The sequence below is a fragment of the Haematobia irritans genome, chromosome 4 (assembly GCF_050003625.1).
Source record: "Haematobia irritans isolate KBUSLIRL chromosome 4, ASM5000362v1, whole genome shotgun sequence".
NCBI lineage: Eukaryota > Metazoa > Arthropoda > Insecta > Diptera > Muscidae > Haematobia > Haematobia irritans.
In genome coordinates this window covers 120751618-120772119 of record NC_134400.1, presented here as the reverse complement: position 1 = coordinate 120772119, position 20502 = coordinate 120751618, and the positions used below count along the sequence as shown (strand labels likewise).

At 32.8% G+C, this 20502-nt stretch overlaps 2 protein-coding genes across 3 annotated transcripts in view; one reads left to right on the top strand and one right to left on the bottom strand.

The window, feature by feature from the left end:
• Positions 1-8383, top strand: part of Galphaf (G protein alpha subunit f) — a 54487-nt gene extending 46104 nt beyond the window's left edge. For both annotated transcript variants that reach the window (XM_075303767.1, XM_075303768.1), the window contains 2 exons: positions 1836-1933; positions 5589-8383. In XM_075303767.1, coding sequence (XP_075159882.1) covers positions 1836-1933; positions 5589-6285 — 795 coding nt within the window. In that variant the 3' untranslated portion in view covers positions 6286-8383. The remainder of the gene's footprint in view (positions 1-1835; positions 1934-5588) is intronic.
• A 3112-nt stretch (positions 8384-11495) lies between these two features.
• pav (kinesin family member pavarotti) lies at positions 11496-17601 on the bottom strand. Its single transcript, XM_075304724.1, has 6 exons — positions 17439-17601; positions 16606-17385; positions 15365-15914; positions 14544-14865; positions 12458-13020; positions 11496-12391 (listed from the first exon to the last, which is right to left on the bottom strand). Exons 1-6 carry the CDS (start codon positions 17447-17449, stop codon positions 11897-11899), a joined length of 2721 nt encoding a protein of 906 aa, XP_075160839.1. The 5' UTR covers positions 17450-17601; the 3' UTR covers positions 11496-11896.
• Positions 17602-20502: the final 2901 nt, after the last annotated feature.

The following is a 20502-nucleotide window of genomic DNA, read 5'->3' as shown; positions in this document are numbered from 1 at the left end:
ATTTCCTCAAATCAAAAATGTTTTCTTTACTTCAAGGAAAATATGTTATACGTAATTAAACTCGTGAGCTTGAATTAGAGCTCGACCGAAGAATCGGCATTCGTCCAAAAATCGATAATCGGCCACGAATCGGCCTTCGGCGTCAAGAGGCCGATTAATCGAAGGCGAAGCTTTTTGAATAATTTATTTCATATCGAATTAGGAGGATTATTTCCCTACAAAAATTTCCCACGCAAACATACATAGATTTTTTCGTGACTCATGCCACATTTCTAATTTGCTTACGAATCCTATGATATTCCACCGATATAACATGGAATACATTGAATCGAAACATTCAATTAAATTTCTGAATAACTGCAGGATTAATGAATGTGATCGTAGATTCCAAACTTGTATGATATAATTAATTAAAATCATTGCAAACCTTAAGAGAAGATCAAAATGTCTTCGTTTTTAATTTACGTTCATAGAAATAATAGCGGCACAATTTTAAACATCTATGGAAAATAAACTAAAACTCATTTTATCAGCAAATCTACAGTAAGATAACAAATAAAACATCATACTTAAATCCCCTCCAAATAAAGAAATAAGATATCTTCAAACAATTGAAAATATTAACGATAATTATAAAGTTTCCCCCAGTGACCCTCATTCTTGGTAATTGGGTTGCTATAGCTCCATAGATAGTGTTCTATAGTAAGTTCATTGAACCACCTTACATTTTGCGAAATAACTGAATGCGAATTATCTTTAGTACATTAACCTGTATGTTGCATGTAATCAGAAGATATTCCTATACAGATTACATTTACATTGTCAGGGTTATGTTCACAAAGTCAATGGCATAGGATTTTAGAAGTAAAAATACAATGCAATTATCGTGGATGAAAGTTAACCCTTTAAATGCGAACTGTATCTTTTAAGATACAACCAGAAAAAAATTCTTACGTCATAAAATTTCGACCGAATTCTATGAAATCAAGTTTGGTGCATTTAAAACATCATAACGATATTTTTTTAAATATGTTTTTCCGAAATTTTGTAGTACTTCTGAGTAATCTGCAGTCAAAATTGAAAATCAAATTTTGACAAAAAATTTAAAAAACTGCAAATTGGAAATTAAATGATATTTACCAGAGATGAGAGTAATGTTAGTAAAAAAAAACTGTGTAATGTATAACAACTAAAACCAAATTGTTTATTTTTAACTAAAGACTTAGTTTAATGTGCACTACATTTTTTTTCAAAAAGACACATGATTTGTGTTTAACTCTGGTATGCTGATGTTCTTTTTTTTACCACTTTGCATGTTATATATTTTTATTCTTGTGAGAAGGGATAATGCACCGCTGAAAACTGTGTATGGAAGGCAGGCATGCACCAGAAAAAAAAGAAATCAGAAAACAAATATTTTGGACAACGTCCTGTGTCCAGTATTAAAACAATTAAGGCCTATCAGAATTCTTCAAATAGTTTTCGAATTTATATCTTAATAATATCGATACTTGTTGCAATTGTAATGTAAACATTATTTTTTAATGTAAATTGCAACAACTAACACTTATTTTTTATTGAATAAAATCACAATTAAGTTACGATTAAAAATATGTATAAATTCAAAATAAATCAACTGCATACTCTTAGTATGTGTGACAATCTAATAAAGATAAGATTAAACCACCACATTAATTGGTAAAGGTGGATTGAGGAAACCTACTCAATTTGATTCCATTTGGGCTTTTTATGAAACATAAATAATTTTTCTTTCTTATCATATATATGGCCAATTCATTACAAAGATTTAACGTTTTGTTCTTTTTTTCTTACAGGAATATTGCGATCATGTTATAACACTATGGAATGATTTTGGAATAAGAACATGTTATGAGCGTTCAAATGAATTTCCTCTATCGGATAGTACGAAATAGTAAGTATTATTACATTATCATGGAGATACATGGAAAATGACAATTTTACGATTTTGATCGCAAAAGTAGCGATTTTTATATTAAATATTTTACCGTAAGTGGACATGTTACAATTCTACTACTTTTCACGAAATATCTTTATTTCCAAAATAAACTGATTGTACAATAAAACAAGTATATACGGCCGTAAGTTCGGTCAGGCCGAATCTTATGTAGCCTCCGCCATGGATTGCTTAGAAACTTCTACTAAAGACGGCCATCCACAATTAAATTACTTGGGCTGCGGCCAATGGCAAGGCATCTTAAAACTTCTTAACATCATCTTCTAAATTGTAAGTTAGTTCATGCGGGATATATAGTAGATAAAAGAAAGGTCGATTAAATACGTATATATTCAGTTCTTGACTGGTATATATAGGGAAGAAATAATTACGAACCGATATGAACTTTTGTGCGATAATTATAGAGCCAGAATTGAAATATGGGGGTCGCTTTATATGGGGGCTATATACAATTATGAACACGAGTCTACCAAAAATGCAGATTTTTTACTGTTTGGTAGATTGGTAGAATTCTTGATGTTTTGGAAGATTTTGAAAAAATTTTCTATAAAAATAAGATTTTTACAAAATTTTCTATAGAAATAAAATTTTGACAAAAGTTTCTACAGAAATAAAATTGTGACAAAATTTTCTATAGAAATAAAATTTGCACAAAATTTTCTATAGAAATATTTTTTTTTATATTATGGATGTTTTTATTATATTCGACCTGTATATAGATTTTCCAATTGATAATTGTTGATAAAAACGAGCTCGAGATCTGTATGATTAAAATTTATTTATTCAATATTTCGTCTTTTCATTGAAAGACTTCATCGGGAAATTTTTTCTGCGTATACAAATAGAAAAGAAAATATATACACAATACATCTAAATACGTACAAATTGCATGTTACATTAAAAACACTCACGAAAAGAACAAAAATAATACACCAACTGTAGAGTAAATAGCTAACGACGGTGTATATTGCATTACTAACGCTTACTCTGCTGCGCTTTGCTTTTTCTAATGAGATTTCTGTAGCTTTGCGCCAAATTGTCAGTGTCTGTCTTATAGTTTATTCGCTTCTGTGTTGGTGTATTGAGAATGTGCAACATCTCCAGAGTTATGGCGGTTTCGATTGGGAAAAAAGGTGCAACATTCTCGGAATTGATTGCAAAACATGAAGGACCCTGTCCTAGATTTTGGATCCTGTATTCCACACAATATTATTAATTAACAATAACTTTGGAATGGCGGTATCATTTGGGCGAAAATACAAAGAGGAAAAAAGTAGTGTAACACTAAGGCAACATATTTTTTGGGAAACGAAAACGCCCTTAGTCTCTTGTTGTAACTACTCTCACACTGTAACACACGCGCTCTCTCCAAATCTGGGTGATGGTGTTCTCCTGCACAGTGGGTTGATAATGCTGTTTTTTGCATAGGTCTCTGCAAACGGTGTTTCAGATCTGATTTGTGGCCTGATAAACGAGTTTTTAATTTATTTTTTGTAGTTCCTATGTAAACCTTGTCACACACGTCTGTTTCGTTCCCATTGCCCTTTATTTCGTACATTAAATTGGATTTATCCATGTCGTCAATTTTTGGTTTTAGATTAGTAAATAGTTTTTGTAGTGTATTATTAGTTTTCGGGCTATTGCGAAGTTACTCTTGTCAATGAAATTGGCATTACTGAATCGTTCGTGTAATTTTGGAATATACACGACCGATTTGTAAAAAAATGTTTGCTTCTCTTTGGCTGGCTGTACTTTGCTATTGTTGATCAGTTTATCAATGGTAGATAGAGGAAAGCTATTTTGCTGGAGTATTTCTTTAATTTTTTTGATGTTCGGCTGGTGAAATTCTTGGCTGCTTATGTTTAATACTCTGTTTACAAAATTTTGAGCAGTATTTTGTATAACTCTCCTGGGGTGGCCGGAGTAGAAATTTACCAATCTGCCGGAAGAAGTTGGCTTTTGGTACCAATCGGTTTTAATTTTGTTACCATCTCTGATAATTAAAATGTCCAGATAGGGAATTTGTCTACATTTTTCGTATTCCAATGTGAATTTTATGCTAGGGTTGAAGTTATTGAATATCGTCAAGAGGTTATTTATTGCACTTGTTTTCACAATCCCAAAAAGGTCGTCAACATACTTAGTAAGAATCTTAGGCCTAATATCACAGTTTGCCATACATCTATCCAATAGCTCTTCCATCACAATGTCGGCTACTATCGGAGATGCTGAAGATCCCATAGGTAAACCTTTTCTTTGTTGATAAAAACTGGTTTTATATCTAAAATATCTATTGTCAATTATGCACAATCTTAATATCTTGAAGAACAGATTCTTCGGAATCTTAGTTATCTTCTCCAGCGTTAGTAATGCAACAGACAACGTCGTTAGCTATTTACTCTACAGTTGGTGTATTATTTTTGTTCTTTTCGTGACTGTTTTTAATGTAACATGCAATTTGTACGTATTTAAATGTATTGTGTATATATTTTCTTTTCTATTTGTATACGCAGAAAATTTTTCCCGATGAAGTCTTTCAATGAAAAGACGAAATATTGAATAAATAAAAATTAATCATACAGACCTCGAGCTCGTTTTTATCAACAATTATCAATTGGAAAAAGAAATAAATTTTTGATAAAATTTTTTATAGAAATTATATTTTGAAAAAATTTCCCATAGAAATAAAATTTTGACAAAATTTTCTATAAAAATAAATTTTTGACAAAATTATATTTTGACAAAATTTCCTAGACATAAAATGTTGACAAATTTTTCTATAGAAATAAAATCTTGACAAAATTTTCTATAGAAATATAAAATGTTGACAAAATTTTCTATGGCAATAAAATTTTGGTAGACTATTTTTGGCTCTTGGAGGCTCCGCAAGCCAAATCTGGAGATCGGTTTATATGGAGGCTATATATAATTATGAACCGATGTGGACCAATTTTTGCATGGTTGTTAGAGACTATATACCAACACCATGTACCAAATTCCAGCCAGATCGGATGAAATATGCTTCTCTTGGAGGCTCAGCAAGCCAAATTTGGGGGTCCGTTTATATGGGGCTAATAGTAAAAGTGATCCGATATGGTCCATTTGCAATACCATCCGACCTACATCAATAACAACTACTAGTGCCAAGTTTCAAGTCGATAGCTTGTTTCGGAAGTTAGCGTGATTTCAAAAGACGGACGGACGGACATGCTTAGATCGACTTCACCACGACCCAGAATATATATATAAACTTTATGGGGTCTGTGAGTAATATTTCGATGTGTTACAAACGGAATGACATAGTTAATATACCCCCATCCTATAGTGAAAGATATAAAAATATGGCGATTTTCGATTATGTTTTCAGTTTGGCAACACTGTACAGCGACTAAACAGGTTCTAATGGGCTCTACATATTAACTTCAAACTTTTCGAGATTTGAAATCTCTTTCTATAAGACAAATGAAAGTTGAAGTCTATGTGAATTTTGGAAGTGTAATGTGAAAGCCGTATGCATTTCAGCAAATTCAATATTACATTAGATTGAGATTTGATTAACTTATTTTATTCTTTTTTTAACTTCTCTTTGCAGTTTTCTGGACAATTTTGAACGTATCTCTCAAGATAACTACATACCGAGCACAGAGGATATTCTTCATAGTCGCAAAGTAACCACCGGTATCCATAATATTTCATTTCGTGTACCCATTCCTAGCTATTTGGGTGGTGGTGAACAAGTCTTTCATATGTGGGATGTTGGTGGCCAACGAAACCAGCGCAACAAATGGATTCAAGTTTTCGATGGCATACATGCTGTACTTTTTCTTATATCTTGCAGTGATTTTGATCAGTCACTTCTGGAAGATGCTACACAAAATCGACTACAGGAAGCCCTCAATCTCTTTCGTAGTGTTTGGCAAAATCGTTTTCTATCAGCCGCTGGCTTTATAGTCTTTCTCAACAAACAAGATATTATGGAGCGTAAAATATCTGCCGGTAAACATATTGTGGATTTTTTTCCCGAATTTGAAGACTTTTGTAAAAGCCCTCAGGCGGAAAGCTGTTTCGATGAATGTGACTGGACAAAGAAATTTATTAAACAAAAACTAATCGACATCACTGAGGAGCCTGTGAAACGTCCCTCCCGTAATCTTGCAAATAATCACACAAAACGTGAATGTTATTACCATTTTACTGTGGCTACCGACACTTGCTGTATACGCAAGGTCTTCAATGATGTTCATCAGATGATATTACATGATAATTTAGCCCAAATTGGCCTATTTTGAATGGCCGAAGGTCAAGGAATGTTATAATAGAAATATCATTGTAAAAGCCCCCCTATTGAAAGCCTATGGCTAGAGAACTTTCATAGACTGTGATTTATTATCCATTAAGTTGATAATTGTAAGGAATGCATTATAGTTGATAAGATTGTTATATTTAAGTTGTAAATTATTGTATACTATCTTATAATAAGTATTCGAGAGAAATCCTAAAAGCATATATCTTCAATTGTTTTCATGGTTAGAACTTATAAATGCAAAGTTGTGGATAGACACAACCATAGCGATTATCGATATGTGATGACTTGTTTATGTATATTTCACTACTAGACACTGTTGTTGCTTTGACATGTGTCACTTGTAATAGTCAAACTGTAATAGTTTATACATCCAATTTGCAATTAATTTAATTAATTTTAATTGCTAATATGATCTATATTCGGCATGTGTGACGATGGTTTGTCTGAAACAGTTGACAAGAAATTTCCCTCTGAAAGTGTCATACAACAGTGTCCATAGTGCGCATATAAGCAATATATAATGGTTGAATAAAATTATAATTCGTAATATTTCGCCTTATAGTTCAGTACTATGTTCGCTTTTCGCGTTGAAATTTATTGAAACAGTTCAATATAAAGCAGATAAATTAACTCGATGCGCAGTTTCTTGTTCCTCTAGATTTCGGCAAGACTTTACAGGAATATATTTGTTTTCATTTATAATTCTGATAATTTAAGGTAAAGTAATCTCGAAAAAAGTGGTTTTCAATCGTAAACCGAACATAGTATCCACCTTAAGGTAAGTACTATGTTCGCTTTTCGAGTTGAAATTTTCGCGGTTACTTTATTAAAACAGTTCAACATAAAGCTGATAAATTAACTCAATTGGTGCACAATTTCTTTTTCCTATAGATTTCGGCATGGGAATATGTTTGTTTTCATTTATAATTTTGATTATTTCAGGAAAAGTAATAGCGAAAATAAAGTGATTTTCAACTCGAAAACCGAACATAATACACACCTTTATGGGATTCATTGATTCAAAAAAGTAGCCGCGAAAACCATATATTTTTCTGCTCGGAAATCATAATGGCAAACTCTTACCAAAGTCTGATAAGTATAGAACTACCCTCCCAACATTTTTTTGAATTTGACAAAAACACTCATATAGGAAGATTCCTGATTAGAGAACTAAAACAAATATCGAAAATCGCTTTATTGATTTTTTAAAATATTCCCAACTAAGATCTATACCCACCAAAAAAATTGGAAGTTGTTCTAAAGGCACAACTTAAGAAGTCCTTTCAAAAGTGTGCTCCCAAAGAAGTTCTTTGTTTTAACTACCCAGAAGATTATTTTGATTCAATTTTGTATATCTCGTTTTTTCGTGTTTTTTTGTTACAGATACTTTAAAAACATATTAAGAATTAATAAAATGGTACAAATGATTAAAATTTTGTCGAAGAAAAATTTCATTCGAGCAATCGACACGATCCTGACGTGTTCTGAGTATATATAATCTCAAAAATGTAAAGCTTTATGTTAAAGCTACACTAGAATTGTCCAATTCCGAAATATAAATGGCAATCCTCGTACGATATCCAAATCTCATCGGGAAAACGCCAACACTATTGAGCACTATTGTACCACGACAATTTACCAAATTAAAGTGTTGTTGTAAAGATACTGTTTACTATGCGTATATTTTGAAACAATTAAGCGTACCCAATAAGGACCTTTCAAGTGTATAAATATAAGATTTCATAAAAAATAGTACTTTTAGATCTTTACATTTATTAATTCTTAACTTGTTTAAAAAATACCACATAGAATGCACATTCAAACAAATTGTTATTCATGACAGCAAAAAAGAAAGAACAGTTTGTTTGCTCAAAAAGGAAAAGAAGTAGCATGTAGTGGTTTCAGCAAACATTTTTCTCTGCTGAAATAGCAAACTGCATTAGTTTAAATAACTTAACTTTCTTCTGCTGTCTGCAATGAAATTATGTAACTAAAACAATTACATAGTAAATATTTATAAGAATTGTATTGAACGATGTCAACTAAGTTGGTCAATAAAAAAGTAATTCATACTAAACGCATACATTATTCGATTAAAGATGTATATAGTTCACGTTTACTTGTCTTTAATAATTAATTTTTTTATTTCATTCGTTTTGTTTTGTTATTGTTGGTTTTGTTCTTTAATCATTGTTGTCGTTTTCTCGATTTCAGCCTAAAACCATGCATTGACTAAACTACAAGTGTAGCTTAACCAACAGAGGAAAAGAATGTTTGTCAAATTTATTTGGGCAAAGCCCTATAGACTGCAAGATGGTTGGATGGACGCACGTTTCGGAATTATCACATTCCTCATCAGCATCCTCTACTTGCAGCAAAACTATCAACCAATTATCGAATATATTCAGGCAGTTCATTAAACCCCACAATGAACCACACTTGAACCTTCCGAAAAAAGGTTTTACATGATAGCTGGCTTATGCCGAAATAAATTCGTACAAACATAACTCTTTTTCCTTTGCCACCGTCAAATCATCGATTTGAGTGCAGTTGGCTTGGTTTATTTCGAGCGTGCTTCCTCTTCTTTCTTTCATCAAATTTATTCTGTCAAATTCTTTCTGTCAAATTTATGGTTATGGTTTTAGGCTGAAATCAAGAAAACGACAACAATGATTAATTTTTTTAGTTATTATCATGTAGTTTTTGTCGACGTTTCTCGCAAATATCATACAGTTTGCGTCGGCGTCAGTTCTGTTCTCCTTTTTGTCCTCTTGTAATTCTTACTCTCTGTTTAAGACAGAATTCGTTATAGCAACATCGGCAGTTATAATTTCAAATTGTCTGCCAAATATTTAATAGAATGAAAACATTTATAAAAACTAACATTTGTTATTACGAAGTAAGTTCTAAATCCTATTTTCCTTAAGTTTTGTGAAGGCGGCAGAGAAAAGAACTGGGTGACGCGTCAATACAAACTGTATGATATTTCAGAGAAACGCCAACAAAAACTGCATGATAAACCCATAAATGATAGATACATAGATGATCCTGTTCTCTCCGCGAAAAAAATGTGTCAGTTCCAAAATTTAATTTTCTGACATTTCGTTTTGATTTTTACGTAAAGAGTCAGTTCGACACATTAATATTCCGGCATTTGCTTTTGTGTTGTTCGTAAAGAGCAAGGATGTTAAAAATGAAATTTCGTATTTTTGTGGTTTTGGTCACAATTTTTTGAGCAAATATGAACTTTTAATATTTTAATTTATTTATTAATCGTCTGGTGCGTCATATATGTTCTAATTTTAGGTGAGTATTAAGATCGAGTTTAGCCGCTAATTTTCACTAAAGTGAAAACTAAATCGGTAAAAAAGTTATAAAATTATACATATTTGTTGCAGATTTGATTATAACTTGATGGGGAATATCCCAAAGCAAATTTTCACAAAGTTTGTATTCCTTAAAATCGATTATTAAAGAAAAGTAATCGGGGAAAAATTACGATTTTAGCGGCTAAACTCGAACTTAATACCCACCTTTTGTGTTAAATTGAAAAACTGTAAAAAGGGAAACAAAAGAGGACGTAAGTGTGCTCTTATTTTCTTCGTTTATTCCCTATCTTTGGAACTGTCAAACGTCGTTTGACACAAACGGATCATCTTCTCGTATAATCTATGGTTTTTGGATAAACCTACTGACGCAGTTTCGTTCTCTTGTATTTCCTACTCTCTGATTTTTATTTTTTGGTTTCTAATAATACCAATGACTATACATTTATGGAATGCTTATTTTTTTCATTCAAATATTGACTTTCTGGAATAAGGATATTACCTGCCAACATTTTTTTAAATTTAACGGCACTTCTGAAAACGATATCCAAATGTTGGCAATCCTTAAAATATACTATGCCTTTTTCTGCTTTTTACAAAATTGTTACTGGTGTCCTCTGTTGCCCATTTTGTTGTTTTCGCTCCACGCTTTCGTGGACATCTAGTGGCAGTCGGTGTGTATAGACAACGCGGGAGCTTGGTTGCCGAGAGATGGCGGTGTGTCCACTAATAAAAAGTTTGTTCACATAGTAAAACTTGTTATTTAACATGATGATGATTTTCTCGATCTTTATAAGGAATATTTATATACAAATGTGTATATTGCATTTCTAGACATAGGTCTTTTACATTAGTTTTCATCATTGTATACTGTTGCTTTGTTTTGCCATGATTTGTGTGGCCTCCCACAGTTGATAACTTTCATACTATTTGGATTTTATGTGGTTTTTGTAACTCTGTGTCACCCTTTGATTTCGTTGTAATTTTTAGTTACCTACGTCGGTATCTTCACGCCAGTCAAAACAAAGGGGTGATTATGTAATCTTTTCAGCAAACATTGTTTTGACCATGCACGTGGCTTTTAAACATTTTCTTCCTTGTTTATTACATAAATGGCTCCAGCAATACGGTTTTCACCCGTCTTCATCGTTTGTTTATTCTTCTTCTTATTTTTCGCATGGTGTTATCATATTTGTTCGTATAGAGCACAATATGTACATCTAGTAGAAATTTCGTGCCAATAACACAGTTTTCAATGTATGGGATATGTAAACGATCGATAATAACTCCCCATTGAATTTCCGTTATGCGTTTTACAGACTATCAGTTATTCCGGACGGAATGTCGGTGTTTGTAAAGAATCTTACAGTGTGTCGGATCGATACGACTTGTCGGCGATGACTAAATAATCGGTAAATCTGTTATCGATCCCATAAACATGCAGCAGTATCGATTATGCCTTCGGACTTAACTTATAATGTGCACAATATATGGGATATGTTCGACACGAGCACTGTCGTCCGGAATAACTGATAGTCTGTAAAGCGCATTAGCAAATATATAGCGGAAATTTCGGCTAAAGTACAAGCTTAAGGCAAAGCTTGAGCCAACATATATGCATATTTATTTTTCCTCACCAAAAAAGTTTTAGTTTTCTTTAATATACGAAAATTTTAAATTTCTGATGTTGAACCTGTGTTCACAAACTTACATGCTTAAAATTGTATCGCAAAAAATACACATTTTTAGCTACTTTAAAAACCTTCTTAAATTACTTTCAGGTAATTTTTAAAGATTTCGTCCACAGTTCAGCTAATCAAGATAAATTTTATGCAATGTTCCATTGAGATAAATAAATTCAACAAGATTAGCGATTTATAAATTTATTTTTGTTTTATTTAAACAATCCCAATCTCCAAGTAAAGTTTATATATATGTGAATATATGAAAACATACATATATACTATATAAATTATTATAAATTTCAAATTATTTAGTTTAGGTTAATAAAAAAGATATTTCAAAATTTCAAGTCAAATTAATTATATAATCCATTACAAATACTGTACTAAGAAAGAGAAGAAGAATATATTTGTATAAAAAAAAACAACTCAATAACAAAATCAGTAGAAAAAAATCAAATTCAAAATAGAAATGTGAATTATTATTCTGTGAAAAATGAAATGAAAAATATATCCCTTATTCATCCATGTTTCCGCATTCTATATAGTAAATAAAAGTAGATACCACTATATCTCATTCATTTAACTACACCTTTGTACGTTTGACAGTGTGACCTTCGATGCCTACATTACATCGAGATGCAATTTCATTCGCAGAATTTATACTGTTAATGGCTGAAAGTGCTGAAACTGTTGTGCCTATATTACTGAGAATGCCGGCATTATCGGCGTTTATTGGTCTCTTGCGATTTGGTGATGGGACAGGAGATTTTTGTTTTAAACATTCCACATCGTCGAATACTACTTGGGCTCCACCCCCACAGGTCGGAATAATGTTGCCTTTGAAGAGTTTCGTTTCTACATCACCGTCGGTATCTGCATCTTGGGAAACCAAAATATATTTGTTGGCATTATGGCCTGTTAAATCTTTCATATCTGTCAATTTCGTAACAGATTTACGATTTTTCAAATAAGGCTGTAGAACTGTACCCAAAGGAACGGGATTTTGGGCACGATGCTCAATCCACTTTTCACCAGCTGAACGTGAACGTCGATGTCGTCTATTAGCGGCAGCCATTCCCTAAACAATTCAATAAAATAAAACAAATTACGTTATTTTATATATTTATCTTACGTAAATACTTACTCTATGTACCCTGGAGACCGCACTATATACCTCTGTCCGCGGAGTAGCGGATGCGGTTACTGTCCTTACGGATCCGGGTGTAGGCTGATGCATGCAATCTTTATCCTCCGATATATTTTCTATACTTCTCGATCTGGGTAATTTGGAAAGTGCCATATCATCCGATGAAATAATATTCGATAAGAGCTTTAATTTTTCGTCTTTTACGCGTATTTTATTTTGCAGTTTTGCATGCTTCATTTCATGCATTCGATCTCGTCTATCGACTTCAACTGCCAATTTTGAATCGAACTTCTTTTTTTGATTTTCTTTTTCTTGTTCCTTCTTGGTAATAAGATTCTGGTGATCACGAAGTTTACGTGTTAGGTCATCGATTTGCCTTTCACGATTGCTTAGTTTATGATTGAGAGAATCTATAGAACTCTCTTGTACACGAATTCTATTTTCCAAAGCGGTACTGCGATCCCGTTCTTGTTTATACACAGCCTTCAACGAAGCCAATTCGGTGCGCAAAGACAGATTTTCTTTCTCCCTTTGCATTAGAAGTAAACGAAAGTTGTCCACTAAATAAGAAGGGTGGTAAATATAATAGCAAATACAATTATTTACAATTATGAATAATAATTCATTTTATAGAAAACTATTTAAATTGTTGCTTTGTATCATTCCCCATCAAGGTATCGTATAATAAAATTTGCTTTTACATATTTATTTCTGATTTTAGCGTCTAAACTCGAACTTAATACCCACCTTTAAAATTAGTGAACAATTTTTTTTTTTTTTGAAAATTTTTGGTACAACAATGTAGGGATTGTAATAGGGTTTAAAAACCACTTTTCGGTTTTTTTTTTCAATCGATAGAAAAAATCAAAGGGCTGCTTGCTTAAAGTTAGGAAAATTCTACATTTTAAAATTTCGGAAAATTCGACTTTTAACTTTTAAGTTAATAAGAGGATCGTAATAAACTGCAAACATGGATGATTAGAGTGTCTGAAACCGACACCGGTAAACCGGTGAAAAAATCAAAGGGCTGCTTACTTAAAGTTAGGAAAATTCTACATTTTAAAATTTCGGAAAATTCGACTTTTAACTTTTAAGTTAATAAGAGGATCGTAATAAACTGCAAACATGGATGATTAGAGTGTCTGAAACCGACACCGGTAAACCGTTTTCTAATGCAAACACGAAACGAAAAATAGAGGAAAAATTGACATTGTCGATTAACCCGAAACTCTGATTTTCCAATTCTGGCCAAAACATAACATATGTAAGGGACCAGTCACTTTAACATGTCATTGACAGGGTAAATTTACACATTATGACATGATTTGAAAGCATTCCAAATAACACGTCCTGGGACAGTTTAGTAGGTCCACCTCTCAGACATGTCCACGAGCCAGTCTCGTACAACCTCTTAGGGACAGTTAATATGTGGTTCCAAATACATCAAGACAGTATAGAATTTTATTAAACCCCAAAGAAAACATAATTTCCTATGGAATTCGGGCAAGCCTGGCAGTTTGTCGCTAATTCTTTTACATTAAACAGATTACCTATTTTGTTTGTGTAAGCCAAATTAAAACCTTTGTTTTAGAGAAATCGGATCAATTTTTTTTTAACTTACAACCGAATTTATGGCAAGCCTTGCAATGTTCATCGCTAATTCTTTTATTTGCTTTTTAATCTATTTTAAAATTTGCAAAATAGTAAAAATATCAGACTTTTTTCTGTCTCTAGTAACAATTTTTTGAATGTAGTAAATAGTTAACCCCGTTAGCAACCAAACATTCATGAAATAAAATCATTAAGCAATTATTTTGACACACAGTGATTACTAGGGGATTATATATCTATATTACTCGCTAATGTGTAACTCACTCAATTTGCTTATTATGTACCTCGAATTTTCCTATCATGTTTTTACCGGAAGTTCCGATAACCGACAATAATCGTATGAATAAATCATTTATATGCTAAAAATTGAGAATTTGTTGATCCTAATATTAAAAAAAAAATCAAAAGTTTGTAGAATTTCTCAAATTTGAAGAAAATATAGAATACCCCAATTTCCATAACAAATACTTACTTCTGTTATCTAAATCGTCACATAATACTTTTCTTTTCTCTATTCGTTGCATTAAATACTGCATTAACATTTCAATAGTGTCTTCAGCTTCTGGGCTGTCCAATTTGTATTCGGGAAAATTGGGACCCAGTGAATACACAAGACCAACATCGACGTCCAGTTTTTGAGCATCGGAATAGCCCAAATCATTCAGATTATTAACGGCCATTTTGAATAGTTTATTGGCCTTGCGCCGTCCTGGTGTTAATCCAACATCAGTCTTCATAGGTGTAGCTCTTGCTATCTGTACTTCTTGTGTCATTTCCGCAAACTTGATGACTTGCTATAAAATAAATATAGATCGTTTGTAAAGGAAAGATTAATTAAAAATAAGAAAAAGATAAAAAAAACATCGTATTCAACATGAATATTGTCTTCTAAAAACTGCAGTACGTTGGTCTACTGCTGTATTTTTATAATTCTTGGTCCACCGAACAACAATTCGTCGCGGTTTAAAAAGGGTTTCCCAATGTTTGTTTTTATGCCCTATTTTGAAAAACTCCGATTTTTCAGCATATATGGTATATGGCGTATAGTTAATGTATTGCTTTATTTTTTTACAATAGCCCACATATTACATATTGTTTGTTTCAGCCAAATGAAAACAATTTTTTGGAAAATTTTTATCTTATCTTATCTTAGCAAACACTTACTGGAAAAGGTATTTCCAGCAGACTGTTTGCTTTTAAAGCCGAAATTGCTTAGGTGTCTATTAAATGTTCGTATGGATTTTATTGTGTTTAGTGTACGACGTTATTAAACATGTAGAAAAAAAAACTTACCGTGTTCTCTTCGAAATCCTCCGCCCGCGGATTGATACATACTATCATTGATACTTGTCCTTCACCATCAAAATAATTTTTGAATAAATGTGTAATTTTTGCATCTCGATAAGGAACTTTTTTGGGCGGAAAATTGTTGTTGGTCATTTGTTGGTTTTCTCGCAGGTATTCCAAACAAGTGCGAAGAGTCATTAGAGAATTATTAATATTTCCTGCTTCTCTTAAACGCATTCCGGTATTTTTTGTTCGCGATGAGCGTTCACTACCAGCTAAGTCGACAAGCGACAATTGACTGATCGTAATGGTTCGTTTGTCCTGGACAATATTCTCGCCTTGACAATCTGTTGGAGCTTGTACTAGACGTATATTAAAGACAGAATGGCTACGACTGGATTCGGCATTGAGAACTGTGTGACCCATACGCTTGCGTTTTTGACCAATTTGGAAGTGTTCAATAGCCTCTTCAACCGATTTTATTTCGACTTCAGTGACACCATGTACGAACATGTTGTGATTGGCGTCTTCACGAATAATTTTACTTTGCAAGGATCTGTGAAAGAAATGTAAAATAATAGAAAATTAACAATATAACAATAAACAAAAAAATATGATTAACATTAAAAATGATAACAAAAAATACTTATAGTAATCCAACAGAAAAAATGTATGTTACATAGTGACAAACACTTTTGGTTAAATTAAATTAAAAATAAAAAAACAAATGAAACATCCAACATGAATATAAAATTACTCCTAACTGCCATTTTCCTTATAAATAAGGGATTTCAAATCCACTTTTAATAGATTTCGAGCCTAATGTGTATGGGATGTAAGTCAACAATATTAACAAAAAAAACTAGTAATGAGACTTTTAATACATTAAAGTAACAAAATAAATAAAAATAAGAAATATATCAGTTATCAAATGCATTAAAAACTTCTCATTGAAAACGCGGAGTTTGAGTTTCTCTTGTCCGAATTAATGCTATTGTTCGATGGGGAAAATGTGAATATATTGCACTATCGAGACATTTTTAAAGATTTGTTTCGGCCGGATATTGATCTGGACAACGTTTACTACGAACAAAATGGAGCCACACAAGCAACGAATATATTGTTTTTTGAAATCTATTTTCTCTAACCCAGGTACTTTGTTTTGCTATGTAGTATGTTTTTTGGCTGTAGGGCTTTTATAGTACTTAGTCAGTAAATAATTAATACATAATAAATGCGCAACTTACTTTTGAATGCCACCATCTTCCAACAAATCATACACATTATTGTTGTATACTTCAACGTATGTCACAAAAACAGCATACATGTTGTCCTCATCTATACCCTGCAGGGGTGCCAATTCACACGATGCCTGTGATGCTAATTCAGGATCTGAATCCTTACGTTTAAGAGCTCCACGACCAACAGCAAAACGCTGGTTCATCTCCTGTTGTCGTTCCAGCAAGGCATCCGTTTCAGAGAGAACCTCAAAACCATTCAATCGGTCTGGTTTAAATATGTATTTCTTTGTTTGGAAATCAGATATAGTTCGAAATAAGACATCCAAACAACGAGGCATAATACCACGATGTCGATTATCTCCCGTCATTGTGTATGTCTTGCCACTGCCTGTTACTCCATATGTGAACAACAAGCTATTGCGGCCTCGTATTAAATTTTCCACTAGAGGTTGAGCCACCTTGCTAAAAACGTCCTGTTGTGTGGCTTTTGCTTCGAAAACATGTTTAAAAATACACTGGGTTTCTTTGCTAGCACCATGTTTATTGCCCAGTGCTTGATCGGGCGGAGTCAATACAATAGTAGTTGAATTCTTAACAGTAATACAGGAGAGATCACCTTCGGATGCCAATGGACGAACCCGACAGAAAACACTAACAGGATCTTTGGCTCTGGGCGAGTTTCCACTATCGCTTCCATTTGACTCCGTTGATGTTTGTGGACGTAAACGCATATCCCTTGTTTGATGAGGATTTTTGATTACTCTAATCGGAGTTTTTGCTGTAGAGCTAAAGGAAGGAATCAGGTTTAAAATGTTTTTATTGAGATGTTTTAGACTTACGTAGTTTTCATTGTGTAATAATACTGTTTTTACTTTACTTTCCAAAGTTTCTTTTGTTATATTTCGTCCAAATGTATCTAGATTATATTTCAATTATATTGCATTTTTTATCAAATATATTCAGTTACTAGTTTTAAACGCGGGACGCCTCGTATCTGTTATCGAGAGCGCACTTTATATACTAATCGATAATTGCTTTCATTTTTCATAGGAATATCGATAAATGGTTTTATGTCTTCCCAATAAACACAAACGCTTGAAAAATGCTAAATTTCAACAATTTTTCAAACATTTTTTCAAAGGATTAGGGTAATATTCAAGTTGAGAAATTGTTGAGAAAATCGCGTTCTCAACAAAAAACAGACATTACCCACAACAGTGAAATTCAACACATTAGCAATAATATCTCAAGAGTTATCCTCAAATTGAAATGCATCGCTACTCAATAATTTGTCAAACAATTTTCGATGCGAGTCAAATTCAAAATTAACATCGTTGCAAATACTTTTCAACCTAAATTTGTATGAATGATATCCCCACTTCAAATTGAAAGTCAAAGCCAAAATTCTATGAATTTTGTATAATTTATTCATTTTCATCAAAATAAAATATATAATAATACACTACACTACATAATACACTACAATACCAATTGATAAATAATAATCTTATTAAACATATCAACAAATAAGAACAAAAAAAAACATACAACAAAACTTTAAATATCTTAAACATCCCTGCCAGCATTTCAAAGTTCCATTTCATCCTCATCGCTACCACAGACTCGTAAATGTCACCACAACCATCGCGAACTGTGATGGGGGAAGTATATCAAAAAGTACAAAATGTACATGAAAGTATTTTGCCATCACTACTGTTAGAAGAGCCATTTTATTTTTTGTGAAACGCCAAGCGCAACCAGCTTGTTATATTTTATTTAAATAAAAACGAAAATAAAGTTCTGAAAACATAGATATTACGCTTAAAATTGTGAAAGGTATATGGTGAACAATTTTTGACTTTCCAAATGGAATAAAGTGATAGTTTTTCAAATATTTTTCCGGACACGCTGCCTCCATTGGGAATAATAAAGGGTGATTCTTTTGAGGTTAGGATTTTCATGCATTAGTATTTGACAGATCACGTGGGATTTCAGACATGGTGTCAAAGAGAAAGATGCTCAGTATGCTTTGACATTTCATCATGAATAGACTTACTAACGAGCCACAACGTCGAATTTTCAGTGAATGGGCCCTAGAAAAGTTGGCACAAAATCCGCTTTTTTATCGACAAATTTTGTTCAGCGATGAGGCTCATTTCTGGTTGAATGGCTACGTAAATAAGCAAAATTGCCGCATTTGGAGTGAAGAGCAACCAGAAGCCGTTCAAGAACTGCCTATGCATCCCGAAAAATGCACTGTTTGGTGTGGTTTGTACGCTGGTGGAATCATTGGACCGTATTTTTTCAAAGATGCTGTTGGACGCAACGTTACGGTGAATGGCGATCGCTATCGTTCGATGCTAACAAACTTTTTGTTGCCAAAAATGGAAGAACTGAACTTGGTTGACATGTGGTTTCAACAAGATGGCGCTACATGCCACACAGCTCGCGATTCTATGGCCATTTTGAGGGAAAACTTCGGAGAACAATTCATCTCAAGAAATGGACCGGTAAGTTGGCCACCAAGATCATGCGATTTGACGCCTTTAGACTATTTTTTGTGGGGCTACGTCAAGTCTAAAGTCTACAGAAATAAGCCAGCAACTATTCCAGCTTTGGAAGACAACATTTCCGAAGAAATTCGGGCTATTCCGGCCGAAATGCTCGAAAAAGTTGCCCAAAATTGGACTTTCCGAATGGACCACCTAAGACGCAGCCGCGGTCAACATTTAAATGAAATTATCTTCAAAAAGTAAATGTCATGGACCAATCTAACGTTTCAAATAAAGAACCGATGAGATTTTGCAAATTTTATGCGTTTTTTTTTAAAAAAAAGTTATCAAGCTCTTAACAAATCACCCTTTAGTATTGGCTGATAGACGCTACAACATTTAACTTACAACTTGTAACTCAACATCAATCTCTTATTAATGCATAAAAATGTGTTAAATGTGATGTGATAGTCGTTTAAATGTTATATTTATGAGAATTTATAAATGTTTCATAAAATTAATAAACATATAAACAATCGTGTTTTACTTGACCACAATGATTCTTTTACAACTATCTTAAAATGCACTTGGTCTGATTGTTTGAAGGGGCTCTTATTGGCGTCCTTCTAAATGTATCCAGAAGGGCTCCTAATAATTGCACTCATGCGATACTTTTTTGTAGTAACTTGGCGTGGTACAACTTCTCAATAGTGACGGCGCTTTTCCGAGGAGTTTTGGATATCGTATACGACTGTTTTCGACGTAGTGGGGATTCTCAGAAGCGCCCCCAAATTCAAAAAATGTTGGCAGGGATTATTAGTAAACACTTTTGCATTGATAATTCGTTTTCCTTCCTTTTGGTGTCATAAAATAGCACTAAAATTTATTAACATGCGGGCAAATTGAAATTAGGAACGTACTGGACCGCGTGTTAGAATTGATTTCCAGCAGAACGAATTCACAAAATATCCATTTTAAACTGATAATAGCATATGAATTAAACTGACGATGTGATGCACATTTTCATCCAGAAGTTGTTGATTTCAACAATTTGTTGTTTTTAACAATTTTAATTGGTTGCACTATTATTGTTTCTGAAAACTTTTTCTTGTCGATAAGCAACTCATTTTTCATTGGTCAGCTTCTTAATGTTTACAAGAATGTAGCATCCAAAGGTTTTAGTTTTCTGCAAAGAGATTTAAATTTAGTGACTTCTCTAAAGTGTTGATTTAATTTTTCATATTGACGTACTAATTATTATAAACTATTTGAAGCAGTTCCAGTTAATTGTCCACCATTTTTTCATTGGTCAGCTTTTTAATGTTTTCAAGAACGTAGAATCCATAATTTTAATTTTCTGCAAAGAGATATACATTTACCCTGCCAGCATTTCAAAGTTCCATTTCATCTT